This window comes from Papio anubis, chromosome 3 (genome assembly GCF_008728515.1).
Source record: "Papio anubis isolate 15944 chromosome 3, Panubis1.0, whole genome shotgun sequence".
In the NCBI taxonomy this organism is placed as follows: Eukaryota; Metazoa; Chordata; class Mammalia; order Primates; family Cercopithecidae; genus Papio; species Papio anubis.
In genome coordinates, this window is record NC_044978.1 from 51,003,155 (window position 1) to 51,031,154 (window position 28,000).

The 28,000-nt window shown below is 35.8% G+C and overlaps 1 protein-coding gene and 1 long non-coding RNA gene across 5 annotated transcripts in view; one reads left to right on the plus strand and one right to left on the minus strand.

The window, feature by feature from the left end:
- Positions 1-2,697, plus strand: part of SLC7A11 (solute carrier family 7 member 11) — a 230,745-nt gene extending 228,048 nt beyond the window's left edge. For 3 of the 4 annotated variants that reach the window (XM_031664264.1, XM_031664266.1, XM_031664265.1), the window contains one exon: positions 1,020-1,185. In XM_031664264.1, the coding sequence (XP_031520124.1) occupies positions 1,020-1,081 (62 nt within the window). In that variant the 3' untranslated portion in view covers positions 1,082-1,185. Of the gene's footprint in view, positions 1-1,019 lie in introns of all 4 variants that reach the window. The other variant, XM_003899196.5, reaches the window with a different exon arrangement.
- The window catches only part of LOC108586095, a 67,476-nt gene that overhangs the window by 2,915 nt on the left and 36,561 nt on the right, over positions 1-28,000 (minus strand). The window lies entirely within an intron of this gene.

Consider the following 28,000-nt stretch of genomic DNA (forward strand, 5'->3'; position numbering starts at 1 on the left):
ACCCTGTCTCTACTAAAAATACAAAATTAGCCTGGTGTGGTGGCATATGCCTGCAATCCCAGCTACTCGGGAGGCTGAGGCAGGAGAATCACTTGAATCCAGGAGGTGGAGGTTTCAGTGAGCTGAGATCACACCATTGCACTCTAACCTGGGCAACAAGAGTGAAACTCCAACTCAAAAAAAAAAAAAAAAAAAAAAAGAGGCAAACAGTAATTAATGTCCCCAGAAACCAAGGTCATAGAGTTCTAGAACTGCTGAGATAAAATGACCTTGGAAATTATCTAACTCAATGGTTCTGAAGGAAAAAAGGTAGGCCTCCTTCTGAATACTGGAGTCAGACTCTCTTGAGATGTCCTCAGTTCCTACATTTTTGTGTCTATCAGAATTACAGACTACTAGGCCCCATCTTCAGTTTCTAATTTAGTAGGTCTAGGATTGAGCTTGCAAAGATGCGTTTCTAATATGGTAGGTGATGCTAATTTTGTTGGTACAGGGATCACACTTTGAGAATCACTGATTTAGTCTCTCATTCTACTGATTAGGCATATTAGGCCCTAGGAGATAAGACAATATTCTCAATAATATGTTACAAGTTAGAGAATGAAAATTATATTCTGATTCTCCTTCTGATTCTTCTGAGGAACTGACTGTAATCTCATAGGTGCAAAAAGAATAAACCAATTTTAAGCTGAATATGAAGTGTATTTTTAAACATTTATTTATATGTTGGTCCTACTGTCCCAAAATATTTTCACCCTTTGGGTCCATGAATAAAAATCCTTATTAGAATGCAAAATATTAATGTATTCTTGCTGAGAAGCCATCATGGGAAGTTACAGAAGTGACAAATAAATTAATTGAGCATGATAGGATTCTAATGAAGTAAAAAATTCTTGAAAGTGCTCTATGAAGTAGACAGTTGTGTGTTTTTGGTATTCAACCCAAAATAATTCCTATTTTGTTGTTTTTATGCATTTCTGATTTCCATGCATTTTTAATTTATTTTTCTTTCTTTGTAGAGAGAATAACCAGAACATTACAAATAATACTGGAAGTTGTACCAGAAGAAGATAAGTTATGAACTAATGGACTTGAGATCTTGGCAATCTGCCCAAGGGGAGACACATAATAGGGATTTTTACTTCATTTTCTGAAAATCCAGAGAATTACAACTTCGGTGATAAACAAAAGGAGTCAGTTATTTCTATTCATATATTTTAGCATATTCAAATTAATTTCTAAGAAATTTAGTTATAACTCTATGTAGTTATAGAAAGAGAATATGCAGTTGTTCTATGAGTCACAATTCTTGAGTCTCTGATACCTACCTATTGGGGTTAGGAGAAAAGACTAGACAATTACTATGTGGTCATTCTTTACAACATATATTAGCATGGCAAAGAACCTTCAAATTGAAGACCGAGATTTTTCTGTATATATGGGTTCTGTAAACATGGTTTTACACACTACAGATGACTATACTGTGAAAAGTGTTTTCAATTCTGAAAAAAAGCATACATCATGATTATGACCAAGAGGAGAGAAAGAAATTTATTTTACATTGACATTGCATTGCTTCCCCTTAGATACCAATTTAGATAACACTCATGCTTTAATGGATTATACCCAGAGCATTTTGAACAAAGGTCAGAGGGGATTATTGAATACATTAAAGAAGAGTTTCTAGGGGCTACTGTTTATGAGACACATCCAGGAATTATGTTTGAGTAAAAAATCCTTGAGAATTTATTATGTCAGATGTTTTGTCATTCATTATCAGGAAGTTTTAGTTATCTGTCATTTTTTTTCACATCAGTTTGATCAGGAAAGTGTATAACACATCTTAGAGCAAGAGTAAGTTTGGTATTAAATCCTCTTAAGAACAACCACCTATTTCACTAATAACTTACCCCTGATGAGTATATCTAAACATATGCATTTTTAAACCTTCAAATTACATTGTCAACATGAGAGAAATCACCAACAAAGAAAATGTGCAAAATAATAGTCCCACATCTGTAATGATATCTACATGCAATGTTAGTAATTCTGAAGTTTTTTAAATTTATGGCTATTTTTACATCATGATGAATTTTGACAGTTTGTGCATTTTCTTTATACATTTTATATTCTGTTAAAATATCTCTTCAGATGAAACTGTCCAGATTAATTAGGGAAAGGCATATATTAACATAAAAATTGAGAAAGAAATGTCACCGCTAAATAAGATTTACAACTGATGTTTCTAGAAAATTTCCACTTCTATATCTAGTCTTTGTCAGTAATTTCCACACCTTAATTATCATTCAACTTGCAAAAGAGATAACTGATAAGAAGAAAATTGAAAGAATCAGAATCTGTGGATGAGTGTTTGTGTTCAGAAGATGTTGTTATGCCAGTATTAGAAAATATTGTGGGCCAGGCATGGTGGCTTACACCTGTAATCCCAGCACTTTGGGAGGCCGAGGCAGGCGGATCACCTGAAGTCAGAAGTTCTACACCAGCCTGACCCACATGGAGAAACCTTGTCTCTACTAAAAATGCAAAATTAGCTGGGCATGGTGGCGCATGCTGGTAATCTCAGCTATTCAGGAGGCTGAGGCAGGAGAATTGTTTGAACCCAGGAGGCAGAGGTTGCAGGGAGCCGAGATTGTACCACTGCACTCCAGCCTGGGTGAGAGACTCCATCTCCAAAAAGTATATATGTGTGTGTGTGTGTGTGTGTGTGTGTGTGTGTGTGTGTGTGTATGGTGGAACTTACAAATGAGCAATATAATGATGAAATTTTGAACTGTTATTTATAAACATGTAAGGTAGAATGGTTAGTCATGGCCAGAGTATGTTTCATCCTTTAATTTTTGTCCATTTGAAAATAAGGATTTTTGAAAGAATTATACCAATTAAAATTATTAAAGGCAAACATAGAGTTCATAGAAAATTGTCCAAAGTATAAATGATGACCTATAATTTGGAGCATTTCCAATTCAGTAATTTCAATTTTGCTCTTGAAAATATTTAATATATATCGAAGACTGACATTTCTTTAGCCGAACCTAACGTTTGGGTCTCTAAGTGAATTTATAATAACTCCTTCCTTCCTTAGCATAGAGTTTTCAAAATTTGATCTATAATTCCTATTTCTAGTAAATATTGTTCATTTGTCCACATCTCTCCCTATCATGTGTTGCCGGAGGTAAGAATTTCTTTTATATTCCTATTTTTTTCCCCCATAGACTAGGCTCATAGAATTTAAACAAGCAAACTTTTCCTGAGCTTTTTCTTGCCAAATGAAAGAAGACTGGTAAATTCTCATAGAGAGGTTTGTGCAGTTCTTGGCTATTCCTGGGGTTAATGTGCTTAATATTCACAGCGGCAAATTGGTCTCAGAATTTAATTTATTTATTTTTGATTTGAATTTCTCTTTAAAAGTATTGATTTAAAAGGTAACTAGAATTATTCTTTCTCATTTTCAAAAGTGATTTTTACATTATGAAATTTCCCTGCCATTGTAATGCCATTTCAAGCAGAAAAAAAGTCAGCCAGTAATTAAGAAAAAAAGTGATGGAAATTAAGTAGTATTTTGGCTTATTTTTAGGACTCATCATGAGAAGACACAGAGTTCCTTTAATCAGGAAATTAATATTCATAATTTTCATTCAAAATGGTAGTATATAAAGCAGATTCTCATTCAAAAACTCTCTTGCACACTTATTTATATATATGTATGTTTTTATATAAGTAAATTTTTTCTCATATTTTTATACAATATGCACACACACACATGCACATACTACTACATGTGCTGTACTTGTACTTTGTACCATGCATATTCAAATGTTTATATATATAAGTTTATTATAACATAAAAAGTAAAAGTAATGAATACTGTTTAAAATAACTAATATAGCATTTTTTAATTTTTGTGGGGATGGATTCTCAAATACTTAATTGTGATTTTAAAAGATCCAGTAAAGACTTCTAAAGCTAAAACACAATTTGATTTTAAAAAGAATGATTCTCCTTACACAATTATAAATATTTGCAGTAAATATTTTCCTCATAGTACTATTTTGACCCCATTTAAAAAGTATTAGATTATATTCCTTTGATCAAATGAAAACTGAACCATTATAGATGGTTAGCTGAAAGTAGACCCTATTCTTGTCCTTCTTTAGAAGAGTAAAGATTTGTCCTAGGGAAGATGGCTGACTTCAGTTCAAAATACACATATGCATTTAGACTGTAGCTCCTCAGCCCCGTGGACACAAAATTTGGACAGTTTAATAGGTCACATTATCAATGCATGGTGGTTTCTCCAACACTAAGATATTCACGTTGAAGCAGATTTCCTGTTCATCTTATGTGTCTGGTAAAATTGTTTCCCCAGTTACAATCTGACTTATCGATAGAGGGTTAACAAGAGTATAATTACATAACAGAATTCCTCATCAACTGTGATCAGTCTACAGGAAAATCATTATTTTATCTCGATCTGCAGCTGAATATACTGCTAAGAAAGGGAGCAACTCTGACCTTTGTTAAAGTTGACCTTTTGTAATTGAGGTATAAGTTATGAAAAGATAAAAAACTGAAGGCCAGAGAATCAGGAAATGAAAGATAGTATGTGACTGAAGGTAACAATATTTTAATGTTATGCAATATAGTCAGAGAAATATTAAAAATTAGTTGTTTGCTGTGCATAGGTGGATCTCCCAAGAAGTTAATGAAACCTAAGCTTCAGTGCCTCTCACTTAGACATGTTCCGTTCGAGGTCCTGAACCTAACTTTGCATTAGGAATTCTGTATTAATTTTGTTGAAGAAGACCAGCAAAGTTGTGTATACTTCTACCCCCACAAAATCTGCATTGTCCGTGTGAGTAAAGTAAAATAATTCCTATTATTTTTTTTCTATTAGAAATAAGTATGGAGAATATATTTTTTAAAATGTAAGTTACGAGTTAATTGAATGTCCATATATAACAAGTGACTTTCTCATAATATATATGATGTGATATATAGGGAGATAGTCTCACTTTCATCATATTTTATATGTTGATTCTGAACTATAGAAAAATAATAAATGGGATTTTAATTATAGCTCTTTTTCTTAATTTGGAAAGAAATACAGAGAGATGTGAGATTTGAATGCCCATGAAAGACATTTAATTTTACTTGAATATATTCTTGCTTCACTTTACCCTCCATAACATGTTGTACATTAGTGCTGATCAAGTTTACAGAGTTATATTTTGCTTTCCTAACCATTCAAAGTCAGGAATTAAAATATGGCATTGTATAACTGGGAAGAAGTTCATAGTGTATATAAATTAGAGTAGATAATGGGTCACCTTGATAGTTTCTGTTTACATTACTTGTATATAGGCAAAATAATGATTACCTATACATGTATTTAAGCTTAATTTTCCCATAAACAGTATTTTTAATCTATGTTAAAATAGATAATACCTAAAAGTGTGATCTTTAGGTAGTCCTTAGTTTATTAGTACTGTACTTTAAAAACATTTTTAAATAAGCCCGGCACAGTGTCTCATGCCTGTAATCCCAGCACTTTGGGAGGCCAAGGTGGGTTAATCACCTGAGGTCAGGAGTTCGAGATCAGCCTGGCCAACATGGTGAAACCCTATCTCTACTAAAAATAATACAAAAATTAGCCAGGCATGGTGGCAGGCGCCTGTAATCCCAGCTACTCGGGAGGCTGAGGTAGGAGAATCACTTGAGCCCAGGGGGCGGAGGTTGCAGTGAGTTGAGATTGCATCATTGCACTCCTGCCTGGGGGACAAGAGTGAGACTTCTTCTCAAAAAAAAAAAAAAAAAAAAAAAAAAAAAAAAAATTTTAAATAATAGCTAAAAGTATGATCTCTAGGTAGTCCTTAGTTTATTAGTACTCTACTTAAAAATGATTTTTAATAGTCAATTTTGGGATGTAATTATTTCTTTCCTTGTATTTTCAAATTAGTTGGTGTCTAAAAATAAATGTTTTGTCTAATTTTAGATCAGGTATACATTCACAAAAGCATAAATCATGGTCTCACAGGAAATTCACCAATTTTCCATATGTTATGAGATAATTGTCCTTTCTACAACCTCGTAACAATGAATTTATATAATTACCTAGATTTTCTTAGGGTGAATCTACCAATTAGTTTTATTTTCTTGGTAGTTATTTTTCTCCCTCCTCTCTGTTACTATTGGCCTTAAAACACACAGAGGATCGTTACAGTCTCCTAATAGCTATCTGTTACATGTGTGTGTTTCAGCCTACTTGAATCAAGCGTACATTTATAGTACCAATAACCACCTTTACAGCTTTACAGCTAACAATTCTGTCACAAAACTGTAGAGCATTAGGCATCTGAGAGCCATACAGAGGGCCACACTTGTTCCAAAGTGAACATACTTTTTTTTCCTCAACATATACACTACTGATTTTTTTTAAAAGTATGACTTTCAAGTGAATTAGTGTATTGGTTAGGAGAACTGCTTGCTAAGTCCTTATTACCTCTTGTTGAAGCCTTAAAAAGCCATGCTGAAAGCCAGAGGGGAAAAAAAGAGTAATGCACAGGTATCTCTTTTGCAATGGTGACTGTATTTTGAGTACCTTGTGTGACAGGGTATTTCATACAGCATCTTGTGGGAAAACCTAGTAGGCCTTTGCATGTTAAAGCTGTATAATTTGTTGGGTTGTGAGTGGTCTGACTGAAGTGTGTATTATAAAGTTTAGACATCAAATGTTCCTTCTAATGAACTTTATTAGATGCATAGTTAGAAGCACAGTCATATCACACTGGGAGGCAATGCAATGCGGTTCCCTGGTCCTAGGTTTGAACTGTCTTATTTCAAAGGATTTCTGAATTAATTTTTTCCCTAGAATTTCTCCTTCATTCCAAAGTAGAAACATACTTTGAAGAAGGAAACAGATTGTTCCCATGAATGTATGCTTACACTTGAAACGATCTATGTTAAATGACTGTGCATGTGAATTATTTCAAGTACTACCCCAAAGAACTTTCTTATTGCTCTGAAAAGAAGAAAAGCAATGTAAATCACTATGATTATTGCACAAACCACCAGAATTCTCCAACAATTTTAAGTAATCTGATCCTCTTCTTGGAGAAAATTGTTACCTAATAGTTTTTCCTCATGAATGTTATTACTACTGGTATAAAGCAAATTTCTATAAATTTCCTACTTAAGTCTTGAGAACTGGGTTCTTCCTTTGATGTTATTCATGTTCAGAAAGGAAATAACACTTTACTCTTTTAGGACAGTTCCTAGAATCTATAGTAGTATCAGGATATATTTTGCTTTAAAATATATTCTGGTTATTTTGAATACAGACATTGGCTCCAAATTTTCATCTTTGCACAATAGTAATGAGTTTTCACTAGAACTTCTCAACATTTGGGAACTTTGCAAATATAAGCATCATATGTGTTAAGACTGTATCATTTAATGCTATGAGATATATTGTTTTCTCCCTATGCCAAACAGGTGAACAAACGTAGTTGTTTTTTACTGATACTAAATGTTGGCTACCTGTGATTTTATAGTATGCACATGTCAGAAAAAGGCAAGACAAATGGCCTCTTGTACTGAATACTTGGGCAAACCTATTGGGTCTTAATTTTCTGACAGGATTTGACTCAATATTTGTAGAGCTTGCGTAGAATGGATTACATGGTAGTGATGCACTGGTAGAAATGGTTTTTAGTTATTGACTGAGAATTCATCTCAGGATGAATCTTTTATGTCTTTTTATTGTAAGCATATCTGGATTTACTTTATGAAGATGGTTTTAGAAAGCTTTGTCTAAAAGTTTGACCTAGGAATGGTGACTTCATTTTCAGTTGCCAAGGGGTAGAATAATAATACGTGTGTTGTTATGTTTATATTAACATATTATTAGGTACTATCTATGAATGTATTTCAGTATCTTTCATATTCTGTGACAAGCATTTATAATTAGCAACAGTGGAGTCCATTTAGCCCAGTGGGAAAGTCTTGGAACTCAGGTTACCCTTGAGGGTTATGCTGGCAGCCATCTCTTTGATCTGTGCTTAAACTGTAATTTATAGACAAGCTAAATCCCTAACTTGGATCTGGAATGCATTAGCCATGACCTTGTACCATTCCCAGAATTTCAGGGGCATCGTGGGTTTGGTCTAATGATTGAAAACAGAACAGAGAGATCCAGCTGAGAAAGAGTGATGCTCAATATCCTGACTGGTCCTCAACTCAGGCAGAGTTTCTTCACTCTGGCATTGCGATCATGAAACTTAGTAAAGGGGATTGTGTGTATTTTATACAAATTTAATACAATGTCCTACATTGATTGATAAATTCTTAAAGAGCGAAACTGCACTTTATTTCTGCATCTACATTCCAATCATATTAGTAGAACTAAGATATTTATCTATGAAGATATAAACAGTGCAGAGAGACTTTCATCTGTGGATTGCGTTGTTTCTTACGGTTCCTTGGCACTGATGCCTGCGCAAGCATGTGATATGTGAATAAAATGGATTCTTCTATAGCTAAATGATTCCCCTCTGGGGAGAGTTCTGGTACCGCAATCACAATGCCAGATGGTGTTTATGGGCTATTTGTGTAAGTGGTAAGATACTATGAAATAAGTGTGTTTTCCTCTTATGGAAACTCTTGATGCATGTACTTTTGTATGGAATACATTTTGGTGCAATATGATGTCATTCAACTTTGCATTGAATTGAATTTTGGTTGTATTTATATGTATTATACCTGTCATGCTTCTAGTTGCTTCAACCTTTTTATAACCATTTTTGTACATATTTTTACTTGAAAATATTTTAAATGGAAATTTAAATAAACATTTGTTAGTTTACATAATAAATATCATGTTTTGCTTTCTTTTTAAGTAGTGTATATTCATTTAAATTGAAGGCCTTAGTTTTAGTGATCGAATTTATCTATCACTGATTCCATGAATTTGTTGGAGCATCCTACTTCACACCAGTTTCCTGTACTAAAAACTGAAAGTGTTGGCAGACCCAGTCTCCTGGAAACACTCTTCTTTCTCATGGTCTACATCCGTCTGTCCTCTGGTCTGAAATATCTAGCTCCTGTTCTATTTCCACCTGTACAAGTTCAAAATCTTTTCATTTCATGCCTTTAACAAGAATTTTGTCTTTTGTCTCTTTACACTCTCACATGTTTCCCCAGAATGTTCTTCCTGAAACTCAAATGAGGTCAAAATTTGCAATGGTTTCACATTTATATATTTATTTTTTGTGGATGGATAAAATTCAAACTCCTCCATATAACACATAGGGCTTTCCATCACCTGTCCCCCTTTCTTTTTCCAGCTTTCCACATTCTCGGCAGCCATACTAAATGTGTTCACAGTAGCTCAACAGCAACAAAATATGATGCCATTATTTCTCTTTACACAGTGAAGACTCTTATAGGAATTATATTTTCCTCCCCAACTCCCATTTCCTTATTCCACACACAGACAACTTCTACCCAACATTTAAAATTAAGTTCAAAAGTAATCTATTCCAGAAGCCTTCCCCAAGTTGCTTTAAGACCTGACACCTGAACTCATTCATCATCTGGAGGCCATCTGTTTTGTAGAACTCATTGTATACTGCTGTAATTGATTTGCTGGACTCACTTTTCTGCCTGAATTTGCTGATTTTTGTCTTTTGCCAACTGAAACGTAGTAGGTGCTCAATGTTTATTAAATGTATAAATTCAGTAAGTGCATGCATGAATAAATGACATTCATTAGGTTGCAGGATAAACTTTTTTATGATTCGCATAGAAACAGGTTTTGTTACTCCTAAATTTAAGCAATCCATTGGATTCTATGGAAATAGATTTTCTATAAAACCTACCAGCAGAACAAAAGCAAGCTGACTGGGAAATTTGAGTCAGTCTCTCTTTTTCTCTACCACTCCAGGTAGGCAGGTCCTGATGAGGGAAATACTCAGACAAATAGCCTATTATGAATCATTTAGGTCCCTACATTCTTGATACAGTATCTTTTTCATATATCTTGAAAAAAAAATGGTCTGATATGTAGAACAGAAAAAACCCTAAATTTTTGATGACCAAATTTTACTTGGAAATAGACATGGGAGATTAAATAGCACTTTCCCTGGGTAAAATGTTTTGGGAGAACAATGAAAAAAGAAACCAACAATTCTGGCACCTATTAAATTTTTACAGTTTTGAAAATAAATGCAAGCCATGAGATATGTAGATATATTTATTTAAAAATCAATAAATATGGCATGTATTGAATGAAAATATATAATGTCTAGTAATTTGTTTTTAAATTGTCATTAGGCTTTTAAACATGCCGGTTCAGGTTCAGATAGACTTTTGTAATTGGAATACATCTAAACATTTTTTCTTAAACTTTTAGGCAATGTCTAATTTATAAGGATTTGAGATGATTATGCATGCCGGGACAAGCAGGCTTTGGGTGGGTAAGTGTACTGTTGCTTTTGTCTCCACATGCCCTAACAATTACATTTGCAGACTCCCTAGAGATCTGACTTTGAAAGTCAGGCCTGTTTTTTTTTTTTTTTTTTTTTTTTTTTTTTTTTTTTTTCAATGTTCTTAGGCTTAAGAACACCTGGTCATCAGTGGGCAGTGGCTAAAACTATGATCTAAAAAACATGTGATGTTTGAAAGAATTCAGAAATAAAAATATAATTAGGATTCAATTCCTTACGAATTTTAGCTTCTAACATTTATTCATCTCTGAAAGGCATAAAACAGGATTTTGGAGGTGTTAATGCAGGCTAAACACTACAAACATTGAAATAACTCTCCAGCTATGATAAAATAACTCAGTAAGTGTAAATGAAGATAACCCTAAGAGAAGTATGGGAAAGTTATTTTCCACTAGTTTTCATTTTTATTGAAAATAAGATAAACTAATTTTACTTTACGTAATTAACATTGTAACTATAGAACATGTCATTATGGTCATATATTTTGTTTCCTAAAATCTAAGGACACCATAAAAATTTATTTCATGTTCTGAATGTTCTCTTTTTAATTCTCACATTGCCATGTTCCTTTCATAATTTGTTACTCAATGATCTACAGTCAAAGTTTAGTTCTTCGTTCATTAATTCAGCAAAAATTCACTCAGCACTTCCCGTATGCCAAACGAATATTGTAAGTGCAATGACTAACAGTTTAAGTAGTGCCTCTGCCTCATGAACCTACCATCTAGTTGCGGGGAGAGGTGCTTTTTCTTAATCAGTCAAATGTGTAGTCACAAATTAGGATTAGTCTCAGGTGCTGTAAGATGGTACAGCCAGGTGGATATGATTGGCCTGGGAAGTTGGCAAAGACTTTCCTGAAGATGTAGTATGAGTTGCTATTGAAGGATGAGTGCATTAACCAGATAATAGGAGGCAGGGTGAGGAGTGTTACAGGCAAAGTGAATGATGTGACAATAGCCCTAAGCCAGAATAATCCAGGCTTGTTTAAGGAAATAAATGAAAGACCAGCACAGCTAGAGTATAGGGGCAAAGTACAGAGTTCACTCTAGGAGGAGAAGCATAGAGTACTTATTAGGCAATAGTCTAGATTTCAGTATTTACCAATATAATGGAGATAGCATAGGCAAATGAAATATACATTTAATATAAACTGAACTTTATCAAAATTTCAAATATTTCCTTCTCACATGTACATAGAATTTTTTTAAATAGTAAAAAAAAAAAGATTTAAGTTTTATTTATTTTTAAAAACTCTTATATTTTACCTTTGTAAACTGCAACGGGCTTAAGACACATATTTGGAAAGAGAAAATAATTGAAGGAATTATATAATTAAGAAATGTGGGAAATCTTATTTCTAGGAATTTTACCATCATTTCTCCTTAGTGTGTTTCCCTCCTCTCTTCCAAGTTAGATTATATCTGATCTACATTGTTAAACACTCACTGATTATTACCTCTAATATTTTTGATTTTTAAAAAATAAATACTCTTCTAGTATTTTGATTTTTTAATCTAATTTTAACTTCTAAAATGTATTTCTTTATTTATTTATTGAGACACAGTCTCACTCTATTGGCCAGGCTGGAGTTCAGTGTCACAATCTCAGATCACTGCAACCTCTACCTCCTAGGTTCAAGGGATTCTCATGCTTCAGCTTTCTAAGTAGCTGGGATTACACGTGTGCACCACCATGCCTGGCTAATTTTTGTATTTTTAGTAGAGACGGGATTTCACCATGTTGGTCAAGCTGGTCTGGAACTTCTGATCCCAAGTGATCCACCTGCCTCGGCCTCCCACAGTGCTGGGATTGCAGGCACAAGTCACCATGCCCGGCCTAAAATTTATATTTTGCACACATGAAAACACTAAACAAAATCTAATTAATATGATGTGCTGTTAACAAAGTTATTGTCTCTCAAGGCATTTATTTGATTTTAATGGTTTACTATGAAAATCTTCAATATAATAAAATTATTTAAAGCTTTTTCTGATTCTTTAGAGACCCAGAGAATGATTTTTTTTCATTTTTTTTCTGCTCTTCATAATTCACAATAAAAGTGGCTCCTGTAGCAAAAGAAGAATAATTTTGCTTAAGGGATTAAAAACTAGAGAAAATATTATTTTAAATTATTTAAAGAAAGTTTCCATGGAAAACAGGGAATGCTATGATATAGTTATCTCATACCCAAATTTCTCTTACCTGAAATGTTATTGCCAGATGTTTTTCTATGCATTTTTAGTGATATATTGATTTCCTTAAAAGAATAATTTGATATCATCCAGTTGTGCCTAATGATAAGGAAAAGCTAATGTAGAAAGTCTACAATTATTAGTAAAACGCTTTTTCAAATTAAAGCTTTCAGATTTCAGTGAAAGAATATTGAATCAAAGAACTGAAAGGGCAGAAGAAATTGAACAATGGTTCAATTTTGTAATAGATGTTATTTATCATTTTTATTAAACATTGTATTAGCTATGTGCCTTGTATTGACTAGGATACTCCTCACCTGTGACTATGAATAAGACAGATGACAAGCCCTACTTCCATTTTTGGATTAAGAAAATGAGTCCAAAGTAAGTAAAATGGCTTGCCTAAAGCAAAAGAGAAAATCAGAGGTCAGAGCAGATTTTGATTATCAAATGACTCAAATTTCAAAGTGTTGAATCAAGCCATCTCTTAGGTGAAGGCAATTACTTAGTTTTATTTATAAGGCAATCAATTATTAAATATTATTTTTTATCTACTATATGATTAACAATGAATTTTATGATGTAGGAAATGTACCATGATTCTTCAGCCCTAGGAACTCACAGTAATACAGCTTGGATAAAGATGAATCTATAAAACTACAGGAATACACAAACAATTTAATATAGTGTATGATTAACTGGAAACTTTAGGTTATAATTGTAAATAAGTTAATGGATAAGAGATGCTGGGCTTTGCTTTAGGCCTTAAATATTTGGAAGTGATTGGCAGGGTGGTAGAAGTTAATTTTGGATGATGATATATGTGTGGTTTACAATTTCAGTAAAGACATATAGTAAAAGTGGACCACCCGTTTGGTTTATAAAAGAGTTAAGTCCAAGTAGACCAGAGAATAACAAATACGAAGAAGTTGGTTGTATTATATTCACTTATGACAGAGCCTTTAAAACAAGAAAAATAATTTGATCTGAAGACGGAAGTCACTGAAGGTATTTTCGGCAGGAATAATGTGGTCAAAGTGGCAACTAAGCAAGGTTATGTTGTCAGCTCTGCCAGAGAGATTATAAGGAAAAAATCTAGAATCAGCAAAATATAGCTGATGAGCTTTTGCAATGAGCAGGCATGAAGAAGTCTAGCTTGGGATTAGTGATGAAAGCAGATAAATGAAACATTTGTGAAGAAAAAACCAACAGGACTTTATGCCTAACTTACTAGAATAAGAAGAGGATGAGTCATTGGGACTCTGAGGTTTCAGCTGAATGAGTTGATGATTAGAGAAGTGTGTGACTGAAACAGGCATGCTTGGTGATAAACTTCTGATTTTCCTTTATGGAATGATTGGAGAGTGGCACACATTTTCATTTGTGAAGTGCTGAATTTGGGGTGGTGAAAATTCCATCGGGGACTGGGCGCTGTGGTCCATGCCTGTAATCCCAGCACTTTGGGAGGCCAAGACAGGTGGATCACTTGAGGTTAGGAATTCAAGACCAGGCTGAACAATATGGTGAAACTGCGTCTCTACTAAAAATACAAAAAATTAGCTGGGTGTGGTGGCTGGCGCCTGTAATCCCAGCTACTCAGGAGGCTGAGGCAGGAGAATTGCTTGAACCTAGAAGGCAAAGGTTGCAGTGAGCCGAGATCTTGCCATTGCACTCCAGCCTGGGCAACAGAGACAGACTCCATCTTAAAAAAAAAAAAAAAAAAAAAAAAAAAGTTCCACCTGGATATTTGCCTTGATTATTAGATTACAGGGCAAAAGCTCAGGTTTTCCACTGGGTCTGTTAATCAATTAAGACATACATCGAAATTATAGGGCAGATAGAAGAACAAAATACCACCATCACGCAGATATAGCTAACACAGGAGAATATGACTCATAGTTATGGACAAGTGGACTTTCTAATATTGAACTCTAGGGTTAAAAAAATTTGCCCGTCTAACTATAGGCAGCCTTGTACCATTCAAGCTTTTTCCCACGGATCCTTGACCCTGTAAAACTTATAGTGTGAATTAATGCCCAGCAGAATCGATGTCCTCTGTGGTCAGGCTGCTTCCCAAGAAGAAAATACATATCATTAGTTGTTGTTTTTTTCTACCAAACTCATCTATAAGATTAAGACACTACTGTTCTAAAAAGAGGCCAAGAGTATTTCCTTAACGTAGCTCTTAATGAAAATAAATAACAGGCATGTTATTTGCGAAAGAACCGTCTCCTCTTCCCCACCTTATCACACCTAGGCATACTCTGAGAGAGATACTTTGGGTTTAGAAACCATGTCTATTGCACTTTGTAGCCACAACCTAACTCAATAGGCTGTCTGGAAAACATTAGTCTCAACATATACTTTTTGATTAAATGAAATTGCCAGTTGACGATGATGTGAATTGATGGTTTTCCATCAGTGAGAAGCGTATAGCCCCATGGAATAAGCTTGCATGAGTTGGGTAGGAAATGAAATGAGGAGAAGAACTAAAAGGGAAAAGAGCAGTGGGCATCTACTAAGAATCTTTGGATCTAAGATGAATGTCTATTTTAGATGATGAAACAATTTATTGTAGTTTCAGAATACCTTCATTGATGTCATCTTTTATTTCTCAAATTTGTTCAAGTTGGATGGATGGCAGACATCCTGAGCTTTGTGTTTCAGATATGTGGTGAGTGAAAAGATGTCAAACAATGATCTCTGTATTATCTTCGGATCCCAGAAGCAGTCAAGGACACAATTTTCAGCCTTACTAAGCTTGTTATGGTCTATTAGATTGTACTATTTGATACTCTTTTAGATGCAAATAATAGAAACCAATTCAAGTAATTGAAGCAAAAGAGGAGTTATGATAAGAATATAGTAATGTATTGAAAAACCCTTTGTCAGGAATGCCATCTGGCCTCAGAAGGGCTGAAAATCTGGAAATGGAAAGCAATATGAAACCAGGCATTATTCTCTCTCCATTTCTTATCTCTATGTCCCTGGGTGACTGTATTATACCTCTATTCTTCCTCGTACTGACTTTCTCTCTGCAATGCCTTAGGCTATACAGCTTCCCCAATCAAGAGAACAACTCAAAGATTCAAATCTTTAGTCACAATAACAGATACTAAGTTCTAACCCCAAATAGAGTCTAAAAATGGTTCTAAGTTCCTTGCACAAGTAGATAGGTGAATGATTTTGAAGAAGTAAAATTCCCAGAGAACATAATGCCTATAAAAGGTTTCCTCTACATACACACACACCACATACACAGTTACACAAAGCATGAATAAATCAAGAAAGTGGAAAGAATATGAAAAGTGAAATGCAGCCAATAATATCCAATGACTATCAAATGCACATTATATGACTTTAGTACATTCTAAGCATGAACAGTATGCTAATTTGTTCAATCCTCATGCCACTTTATGAGGTCTACACTGCTATGAAGCAAGATGCAGTTAAGTAGTTTGTCCAAAGGCACACAGTGAGTGTCTGGCACATTTTAGACGCCTTTACATAAAAGCCTCTTAAAATTATTCCTGTTTTTTGTCCACCAATTGTTTTATTGTTCATCTATTCATAAATATTGAAATTTTTTTGCTTATTGGACAAAAGCAGAAGAAACTGCCATCATGGGAGAATTGATGATGAATATTACTTGGTTCTTCAGGCTATCCATTGACCACAGGGCATACTGGCATTTGCCTTGCCTAGCTGTAGATGAATGTTAGGGGTGAATTACAATTTGGGAGGTTTTCTCACCAAGGGAAAATCCAGCAAATAGTAAAGCAATTCAAGACAAATAATAGGCCTCATTTCAACAATCCTGCCATGAGGTCATAGCTAGTAAAAATGATTACTAGCTACTATTTACTTCTAATTAACAATTCCCCTTTCCCCTTGGTTTCAGAAGTTTCTGTTTTGTCAGGAGTGGCATGAGCAGTGGGCAGAACAGTAGGCAGATGGGGATGCATTTACAATTTCAGTTAGAGATTTTAACACTCCCTCAAAAATGGTTTAGATCAAACTGACAAAACATGTAAGTACAGAATGTTTTTAACATGTATAGACATAATTAAAATTAAGCTTACTAATATACATATTTATATATATTTACCTAATATATTAGTATATATATTTAATACCTAATAAGCAAATATAGTTTTTGAATAACCACGGGCCATTCACAAAAACTGAATTTCTCTTGGGACTCAGTGAAAACTAATTAAATTCCAAGAATTCAGTATCTGAGAGACTGTGGCAATACTATAGTAAAATTATAAATCAACAACAAAAGGATAGTTTAAAATCCTACATATCTGCCATCTTAAAAATACATTGTTGGCTGGGTGCGGTGGCTCACGCTTATAATCCCAGCACTTTGACAGACAGAAGCTGGCAGATCACCTGAGGTCAGGAGTTTGAGACCAGCTTGGCCAACATGGCCAAACCTCATCTCGATTAAAAATACAAAAATTTTTGTAATTGGGAGGCCGAGGCAGGTGGATAACGAGGTCAGGAGTTCAAGACCAGTGTGGCCAAGATGTTGACACCCCATCTCTACTAAAAATATGAAAGAATTAGCCAGGCATGGTGGCTGGTGCCTGTAATCCCAGCTGCTCGGGAGGCTGAGGGCAGAGAATTGCTTGAACCTGGGAGGTGGCGGTTACAGTGAGCCGAGATCACGCCACTGCACTCCAGCTTGTGCAACAGAGCAAGACTCTGTCTCCAAAAAAAAAAAAAAAAAAAATTGCCGGGTGTTACATGCCCGGCTAGGTAGCATATGCCTATAATCCCAGCTACTAGGGAGACTGGGCCAAGAGAACCGCTTGAACCCAGGGGGCAGAGGTTGCAGTGAGCCGAGATCGCACCACTGCACTTCAGCCTGGGTAACAGAGCAAGACACCATCAAAAAAAAAAAACAAAAAACGTAAAACTTTAGGGTAGGAAAAAAGAGTTTCAAAATACTTAGAAGAGGATGATAATGAAAAAACAGCAAGTCAACATTTTTAGGTTCTAGCTAAAGCAGTTCTTAGAGGGACATTTAGAAGGTAGGGGGAATGGAGCTGTGGCCACGGGAAGGAAAATAACGATGACAAACAATAAAGCAGCAACAAAACCAGGCAAGGGGCTGCACAGGTTCAGCAAGAGGAAGGATCATGAACTGAGGAAATGCTTAATAGTATTAAAAAATAATAATTTTGAACAAGTTAAATGCAATAATGTATTCCATTAAAGTCAGTTTTTAGAAAGGGGAGTTATTAAACAGCAAATTACAATGATACTAAAAGACTGTGATAGAAATGCATGTACCAGTGAAAAATCGTCACGGCATGTTTTAAAATAGCACAACTTCTTCAGTTATTTATACATCTGAGGTTTAAATGAGAGAGAGGAAAAAATGAAGAAAAAGAAGAACGATGGTTAGTATTCCACGTTAGGAAGAAAAGTCTGTCTCGTCCATAGAGTACTGCAATTCCCTGCCTCACTGTCCAGAGAATTTACTACTATTTTTTAGGTTTGAGAATAAACAAGTATAGGACAGATTCTCTCACTTCTTGCTTTTCTAGCAGAATCTATAACCTAATAATCTGCAGTGTCCAGGCAGTGTAATTTTCAAATAAGATACTCTCCACAATTTACCTTTAACTCTTTTTTTTTTTTTTTTGAGACAGAGTCTCACTCTGTTGCCCAGACTGGAGTGGAGTGGTGTGATCTCGGCTCACTGCAACCTCCGCCTCCCAGGTTCAAACGATTTTCCTGCCCCAGCCTCCTGGGTAGATGGGAATACAGGCATGTGCCACCACGCCCAGCTAATTTTTGTATTTTTAGGAGAGACAGGGTTTCATCATGTTGGTCAGGCTGATCTTGTTCTCTTGACCTCGTGATCTGCCCGCCTCGGCTTCCCAGAGTGCTGGGATTACAGGCGTGAGCCACCACGCCCAGCCACCTTTAACTCTTTAGTAAATAAAGCTACAACAAGAAGCCTTGAGATGAGCCTATTAGCTTTTTAGCTACATAATAAAATGAATGTGGCAATGAAAGATCCTTCCAGAGATGTTCATTGAATCTCAACATGAATATAGATTTTAAATCATTGGTTTATCCTATAAAATTGTTTTCCCTCATTTAACAACCTGATTCTTATCTGCATTATACAAACCCAATGATAATTTGTATTTTTAAACTGGAAATGTACCGTTGAAACCCTGATTTGCTCTATATAACATTTCCTGTTATAAATGGATTTTCCAGATTATCAATAACTAAATAAGTTGTGATGTTTTATAACATGCATTAACTTTTCTTTTACTGATGATATGTTTTTCTCACTGTTTCTTAACATTATTAGAATTTACTGGTAAAGAATTTCCTTATTTTTCCTAGAAACCAAACTTTTTAATAGATGTACCATATTATATACTTTAATTCAATAATTTAACTCGTTCAACTAACAAAAAACTACTGTGTCCCAGATTGAGTATTGTGCATTCAAACATGAAGCAGTTTTTCTCAAGTAATTAACAGTCTGATGAAAGAGAGACCCGTAAACAGATGTAAGACAGTGCTTTAAGGGCCTGATAGTGGCATGAATGGGGCATCGTATAGTAATACCTCATCCTATCTAGGGAGCATAGAGATGAGATTCTAGAGGTATGATTTATACACAAGGCATTAAAAACTAACCAGGCAAAGGGGTATGGGAGGGTTAGGATTGTGAAAAGCATTCCAGCTGTTGTACGTGCTGGGCACAACACGTGAAAAGTTAGAATGAAAATATCGTACAAAGTACACAGGGATCTTAAGCAGTGTTTGAGGCAGAGGAGAGAGACATAGTCTGCAGATGCAGGCGAAGACCAGGTCAGATGGCGCCATATAGGACTTGGTGAGGAAGCTGTATATGATTTCTTTGGGTGACAAGCAAGGAAAATCTCTACAAAAACCCTGAGTATTTGAACAGAGTAGATCATAGAGGATTAACACATAAGAAGGGCGACAATAAAGAGGTGTGTGGCCATTGTTCTAGGCAAGACATTGAAACCAGCATGGCAAAATTATAACTGCAACAGTGAAAGAGAGCGGACCTAACCGACTCCATCTTGCTTCTCACATACAAATTGTCCTTGTTCATTCCTGGGTGTAGGTTGAACTAACTTTGGGAGGAACTTAGTTTATACTTTAAAACAAAGAAAATAACAGGCCTTTCCCCAAACCTCCTTCTTGCCTGCAGACTAGACTGCCTTTGTAGGACTAACAAATTAACCACAAGATTAGAAATTACAGTTTAGAAGTCATTCAGCTAGAGGCTACAAGACTCTGACCCTCCCTAAACTGCTCCTAAAATCAGCGTTTGAGATATTTTGCACTCTGCACTTGATGGATAAGGTGGCACCACCCAGATTGATAAACTGGCTCATCTGATATGTGGCCCCCGCTCAGGAACTGACTCAGTGCAAGAGGACAGCTTCAACTCCCTATGATTTCATCTCCTACCCAACCAATCAGCACCCTCAACTCACTGGCCTTCCTTTACCTACCAAATTATTCTTAAAAACTCTGATCCCCTAATGCTCAGAGAAACTAATTTGAGTAATGATAATAAAACTCCAGTCTCCTGTACAGCCAGCTCTGAGTGAAGTACTCTTTCTCTATTGCAATCGCACTGTCTTGATAAATCGGTTCTCCATAGGTAGTGGGCAAGGTGAATCCATTGGGTGGTTACAACATGATAAGCACCAAACCCAGTCTGTGGACATAGAGACTGTAATGAGGGGACGTATTGGTTGCCGATAGCTACTAAAATAAGTTACCACACACTTAGTGGCTTAAAATAGCATAAACTTATATCTTACAGTTCTGGAAGTCAGAAGTCTGAAATGGATCTATGGGGCTAAAATCAAGGTATCAGCAGAGCTGTGTTTCTTCTTATTACTCTGGGAAAGGGAATTATTTCTTTGCCTTTTCCAGTTTTCCTGCATTCCTTAAGGCCTCTTTCCTGAGTCCCTCTGGCTTCTTTCTCTGTTGTCACATCTCCTTCTCTGACTGTGATCCTTCTACTTTCCTTTTACAAAGATCCTTGTGATTATATTGGGTTTGGCTCATTGAGATAATCCAGAATAATCTCCTTATCCCAAGAACTTCAATTTAATCACATCTGCAAAGTGTTTTCTTGTCACCTAAGAGGACACTTTCACAGGCTTGAGGGACTAGGATGTGGACATCTTTGGTGGGCCATTATTGTGTCTATCATAGGGAGTACATGCAAAAAGTATTTGGGAGAATTTATTAATTTATGAAGATGGTGTGGAATGAATGAGGGAGACAGTAAAGTATTCCCAGATATTTAATTTACTTAATTTTAAGAAAAGAGGTGTTTCATAGACACAGGGAGGGGAACATCACACACTGGGGCCTGTCAGGGGTTAGGGGACCAGGGAAGGGAGAGCATTAGGACAAATACCTAATGCATGCAGGGCGTAAAACCTAGACGACAGGTTGACAGGTGCAGCAAACCACCATGGCACATGTATACCTATGTAACAAACCTGCATGTTCAGCTCATGTATCCCAGAACTTAAAGTAAAATAAAATAAAAATAAAATTAAAAAGTAAACAAACAAGAAAAAAAATGACAGTGTTCATCTACTGAGACAAAGCATATAGAAAGAAACTCATTCAGGTGTGAAGACTATAATGTTGAGTCATGTAGACAACTATATGTGACAACTACAACATTTAAAATTACATATCTGGCTTGCATTTCATGGTTCACATTAGATTTTTACTAGCCAGCACTAGTCTAAAAAGTCCTATTCCAAATACCTTTGGCCTATGAAAGTTCAAAGCCGCTTCATGATCTCTTTGAATTCCCAGATAATCTATTTTCATGGGACTTCGTCCAAATATTTGCCCTACACACATTGTCTGTGTTTTGCTTTACATTAGTACCAATATAAAATTTAGAAGCTTTATCAGTTATTCAAAGAAAAAAATTCGTATGTGTAGAAACATTATTGACAATATATGAATCACAGAGTCCATCATAAGCTCTGCCTTCTCTTTCGCTACCCATTTTCTCCCTTAATTCTTTATTCATTCTTCTTTTTCTTCTTTCTTCTGAGAAACAAAAGAAACTATCTTTCTACTGCTAAGTAGTTCAGTAAGCGTCTTACTTTGCTTGAGCATGCTTTTGAGACTTGTCTCTCTTCCTGAAATCAGGCAGTTTTCTCCTTAAGATCAGGTCTAGTGAATAAAGTTTTCTTCATCTTTTTACACTTGCAATACAAAGATGAAAGTCACCAGAGAGATTTTTTTGTGTATTCACAGTCTAGAGGGGGATACAGGGAAGGTAAATAAAAATGAAGATAGATATGAAAAGCACCACCATATAGCACTGTATAGAGGCTATGGGAACACAGAGAACAAAAATTATGTGAATTGATGAACATAATTAGTAGCTGAATCTTTTTTTTTTTTTGGAGACAGAGTCTCACTCTGTCACCCAGGCTGGAGTGCAGGGGCTCAGTCTCAGTTCACTGCAACCTCCGCCTCCTTGGTTCAAGCGATTCTCCTGCCTCAGCCTCCTGAATAGCTGGGATTACAGGTGCATGCCATCACACCCAGCTAATATTTATATTTTTGGTAGAGACGGGGTTTTACCATGTTGGCCAGGCTGGTCCCAAACTCCTGACCTCAAGCAATCTGCTCACCTCAGCCTCCCAAAGTGCTGAGATTACAGGCATGAGCCATCTTGCCCAGCCTAGTAGCTGCATCTTTTTGGCTACATTTACAGTATGCTCCAGTCAAGTGACCAGGTGACATTCATCATTCACTCACTCTACATCATAGTTTCTACTCAAAATTTAAATGTAATTTTATCATAAACTGCTTATTTAAACAAAATTCTATGGACAAGTGAAAACTGATCAATCAAAGTGCCCTTACTCTGATTTTGGTGACAGATGTGGAGCCACATCTATTCAACTATTCATTCCTCTCCGCTGTTACAAAATGTAGTAATCCCCAGGGGGACTTCGGGGAGCACAGTGTAAAAATCATTGTTCTGTTTTCCTGGCCCCGAGACACTCTACTCTCCCAATTTTTCATCTCTGGTAAGTCCCCTTCAGTGAATGTAGAAGGCTTCTCAACTTCCAAATATCTCTAAAATGCAGGTTTCCTGTTGCTCTCATCACTCTCAGTCTTCCTTGTGTGTTTTTATCCAACATGGTTTCAACTCTGCTCCCTAAAGGCTACGTTCATCCAAATTTAAAATGCCAACAGCATTCTCATGCAGGCTTCAGGTTTAAATAGCAGCATACCTACTAGATATCTCCTGTTGGCTTGAACTTCCACAGGCACCTCAACTTCTACATGTCACATTTAAAAAGTAAAAATAGGTCGGGCACGGTGGCTCACACCTGTAATCCCAGAACTTTGGGAGGCTGAGGCAGAGGTCAGGAGTTCGAGAGCTCCTGGCCAACATGGTGAAACTCCATCTCTACTAAAAATACAAAAAAAAAAAAAAAAAAAAAAAAAAAAAAGGAGCCAAGCATGGTGGTGGTGTGCCTATAATCCCAGCTACTGGAGAGGGTGAGGTTGGAGAATCGCTTGAACCCAGGAGGCGGAGGTTGCAGTGAGTGGAGATCACGCCATTGCACTCCAGCCTGGGTGACAAGAGTGAAACTCGGTCTCAAACAAAAAAAAACAAAAACAAAAAAACTGAAAATAAATAAATAAATAGGTAAAATTATTTTTAATAGCATATTTTATCTAACACAATATATCCAAAGTATTGTTTTCTTAGTAATCAATATAGAAATTGTTAACAAAATATTTTATACTTCTTTTGTTGTATTGGTGTGCATTTTATACTTACAGCACATCTCAATTTGGATTAGCCACATTTCAGGTGCCTTAATAGATACATGTGGCTACTGGCTACCATACTGAACACCTGTGAAGCAGGTTCACTGTGCACTGGCATCAATCTTAGGGGAGGGCTCTAAACACGTTGTTAATAACATCCACTGGTATCAATCCACATGATTCCAGTAAAACACTCACACAAGTGAAGCAATTTTATTACTCAGAGATGGGCAGCAAGGGACAATAGAAGCCTAAAATCCATGGTGAGCCGGTCTCCTAAGGCTGAGGAACACTGTCCAGGGTGGATGGAGCCTCATATGCATGGGCTATATGTCACAGCACAGCGGAGGTACCCTGAAAGGCACTCTACCCTGGGTTTTATACCCAGGGGTAACTTGACTAGCTAAGCTAAAGCATTGCAAGCATCCATCCTGTTCTAGGAGGGTGAGAACAGAGTCCAAGCTATTCTAGTCAATTCCTCCTTAGTCCAAGATATTATGTTCCCAGCAGCACATTCTATAGTTATTCTAAAGTGAGAGAAAGAGGAAAAGCTGGGTTGCAAGGCCACCGGAGGCCTTGTTCTGCAACATCAAAAATCTAGATGTGCATAATGCAGGTAACCTGCATTCAATATTAGTATTTTATTTTTAGTGCTTCTCTGGAATTGATGAACTTAGCACAAACATGGAGTTGCATTTTGGATGACACTTAACCAGGAATACATTCTTACCACAGTTGCCTAACTATTAGATGTATAACTTAGCATAAATGAAGACACACTTTCTTTTTTTTTTTTTTTTTGCTTATTATTTCCTCCACATTCTTTTTTTTTTTTTTTTAAATTATAAGTTCTAGGGTACACGTGCACAACATGCAGGTTTGTTACATATGTATACATGTTCCCTGCTGGTGTGCTGCACCCATTAACTCCTCATTTACATTAGGTGTATCTCCTAATGCTATCCCTACCCCATTTCCCCACCCCACAACAGGCCCCAGTGTGTAATGTTCACCTTCCTGTGTCCAAGTGTTGTCATTGTTCAATTCCCACCTATGAGTGAGAACATGTGGTGTTTGGTTTTCTGTCCTTGCGATAGTTTGCTCAGAATGATGGTTTCCAGCTTCATCCATGCCCCTACAAAGGACATGAACTCATCCTTTTTTATAGTTGCATAGCATTCCATGGTGTATATGTGCCACATTTTCTTAATCCAGTCTGTCACTGATAGACATCTGGGTTGGTTCCAAGTGTTTGCTATTGTGAATAGTGCCACAATAAACATACATGTGCATGTGTCTTTATAGCAGCATGATTTAGAATCCTTTGGGTATATACCCAGTAATGGGAGGGGTGGGTCAAATGGTATTTCTAGTTCTAGATCCTTGAGGAATCACCACACTGCCTTCCACAATGGTTGAACTAGTTTACAGTCCCACCAACAGTGTAAAAGTGTTCCTATTTCTCCACATCCTCTCCAGCACCTGTTGTTTCCTGATTTTTTAATGATCGCCATTCTAACAACACACACTTTCTTGAGTAGGAAAAAGAATGGTTAAGCAGCAGTATAATCTATTTTCTTATTTGCCTGGAAAATGTCCCCAAAAAAGAACAAAAGTGGCCGAGTTGAGTCTTCTTATACACATTCAAATTACACATCTATTGAGAAACATACTAACTGTATTTAGTAATGGGAAAGTCCTTATCTATGGAAAGCTTTGAGCAGATGCACCTAGTCTGTCAATTATTGCTTATGGCAAACTGTCAATTGTTAGGAATGAAATCTATAGATGTGTAGCCAAGACTTTCTAGGGAATTTTATGAAAACTATATTGGTATAAAATAGAGATATTGCATGATAAAAGATATGTCTTCTGTGTAAGTAGTGTTGTTGCATATGTTATTAGAGATTTCCTAAGTTAATCAGGGCCAGAAAGTATTCTGATCTGGTGATAAGACACCAGGACAGCTAAACTAGGGGATCTGGACTTCTCTTTGCTTTGCCTGTGCCATGGATTACCTTAAACTCAGAATTATTAGGAAAGCATGATACTGGGTAAAATCTCTGATTCATGTGAGTTTGGTTTGATAATTCAGTTCTTTGAGGTTTTTGTTAAAAGATTGAAATATTTAATATGAAGAAAATGAGGTCTATGAAGATATGCTTGGTGACATGGTTGCAAATAAGCTCTGATTATTAAGCAAGTAGTTGAAGGTCTAGTAGAAATTTCTTTGTATGAAGTAGTGCTGTCCTTCCCAAATGGTAACCACTAGCCACATGTAACTATTTAAATTTAAATTAGATTAAATTTTAGAAAGTTAAAAAGTCAGTCCTCAGTTACACTAGCCACATTTCAAATGTTCAATAGCCACAAATTGTTAGTGGCTAGTCTACGGACAATAGGAATATAGAATACTTTTATTATTACAGAAAATTCTGTTGAACAATCCTTTTCTAGAGATTGGAGATATTATTGGGTGCCATGAACTGGAAAGAGGACTTAGTTTTGAGTTAGAACATTCCAATGAAATATTACAGAGATGTCTAAAAGTAAGAAATAATTTGGTATAAAAGTAGGAAAAAAATTGTTTTGGTTTTGAGACATGAGAGAGATTGGAAAAGAGGAGAGAGGTATAAGCAGAGACCTGGAGAAATGGGAGAAGGCTATGCATTTTGCCATTTAAATCTGTATTTGTGAGTACTACATTTTTAATGGCATTACTGAACTTGAGAATATGCAGGAGTATATGTGTGTGTGTGTGTGTGTGTTACTATTAAAGGAACTAAACTTTCTTTATAAATAGGTCTGGAAGTAGATGGCACCAAGGAAAAGTAAGGCTATACAAGAAGGCTTTGGCTTTTCTATTTTAGAATTTATGATTCAAGCCATATACCTAGGTCCCTAAGACAGAGAGGGAAGGAAGATGCACTTAATATTTGGATTATAGTAGTACATGACATGGTGTCTGACATGAAATAGATCCTCAATAAAATGGTTAAATGAATGGATTAATGAAATACCAATTGGCTTTCTTGAAGCAACTTTTGTTCATAGACAACTATCAGTGTGTGGAAGATTAACACAGCACAATCTTTGACTTGTTTTAATTTTGCAATGACAATGAAATTTTGGTCAATTGCAGTTCAGATATAAGTACCTTTGGAAGCTAAAAGGTAGACTAGCTTGAACTGGAGGCCTCTTAACCTTTGGAGGTTCATAGTTTTTTTTTGTTTTTTGTTTTTTTTTTAGATTTATTGCTATGCTCAATACTCTGCAGTGACTAAGTAGTCACTAATCTATAGCACATCTTCAACTACAGAGTAAACCTTATAATTCTAAAGAGATTTTGCAGGCACCACCACGTTGAAAAAATGCAAAAATTAGATGACATTAACACATTAACCTTTTTAATTCACTCTAAGATAATTCCAGAAGTGCGTCTCAGTTTCAATTCTGGCAAACCAGTCCTGGGATCTGACTTAAGTGTGGAAATTTTCTTGTCTGGTTTAGATTCAGTGTTGCTGAACTGTATAAAAAAGACTTCATTAAGTTGGCTTTCATTCTATTTATGCCTTTGTCATTTCCTTCAGTGTTTAAGTGAAAATAACACATGAGAAATCATTGCTGACAGGCCTAGAATTTGTCTTCTATTATTTATTGTGATACTCCCCTCTCCACCCACCATTACATTCTAACAAGTCAAATATCAGTGAAGGAGATGTTTAAGACCCTATAATTCACAGCGTGGTATCTGTTTTGACTATATTTAATAGCCAGCACTTACTCCAAATGAGTTAAAGCATGTTATTGTGTAAGCATTTATTTTCACTACTTTACTGCCTTGATAAACATTTTCCTACCTCTCCACTGCTTTTCTGTTCTTTTGTAAGTTTATGTCACAGAATAAAACTAGCTAATGAGTAGGATTAGATACTGCACCAACCAGGCTGTTAAGTGTAGCAAGTTACCATCACATTAGCAAATGGAGAAACAGGCATTAAACACTCTAAATACTCTGGCCTCACATTGTTTTCACATGTCCAGGTCTACAAGAGGCTTTCCTCTTGACTCAATACCTAACTTGGTTTTCTCTGTCTGAGGGATTGGCATTGCCATTTTACTTATGGCTCAAGTCAGAGATTTGGTTATCAGTTTCAACTCCCTCCACAAAATCCTGTATCTATTATATTCGATAGATTTTCTCATTGTATTGCATACAAGACACTTTGAGTGAAGCTGAGTTCTCTCCCTTCACTTCCTTTCAGAATTATCTAGATTGTGTATCATCTATGGATGACTAATTAGAAAGACTTTAGTTTTTCTTTTATTACCAGTAATGTCCTATTTCATAACTAAATCAGTTACAATTTTGATTTTACAAAATCCTTTGTATTTAATAGCTTTTACTTCATCAATAAGGAAGAAAAT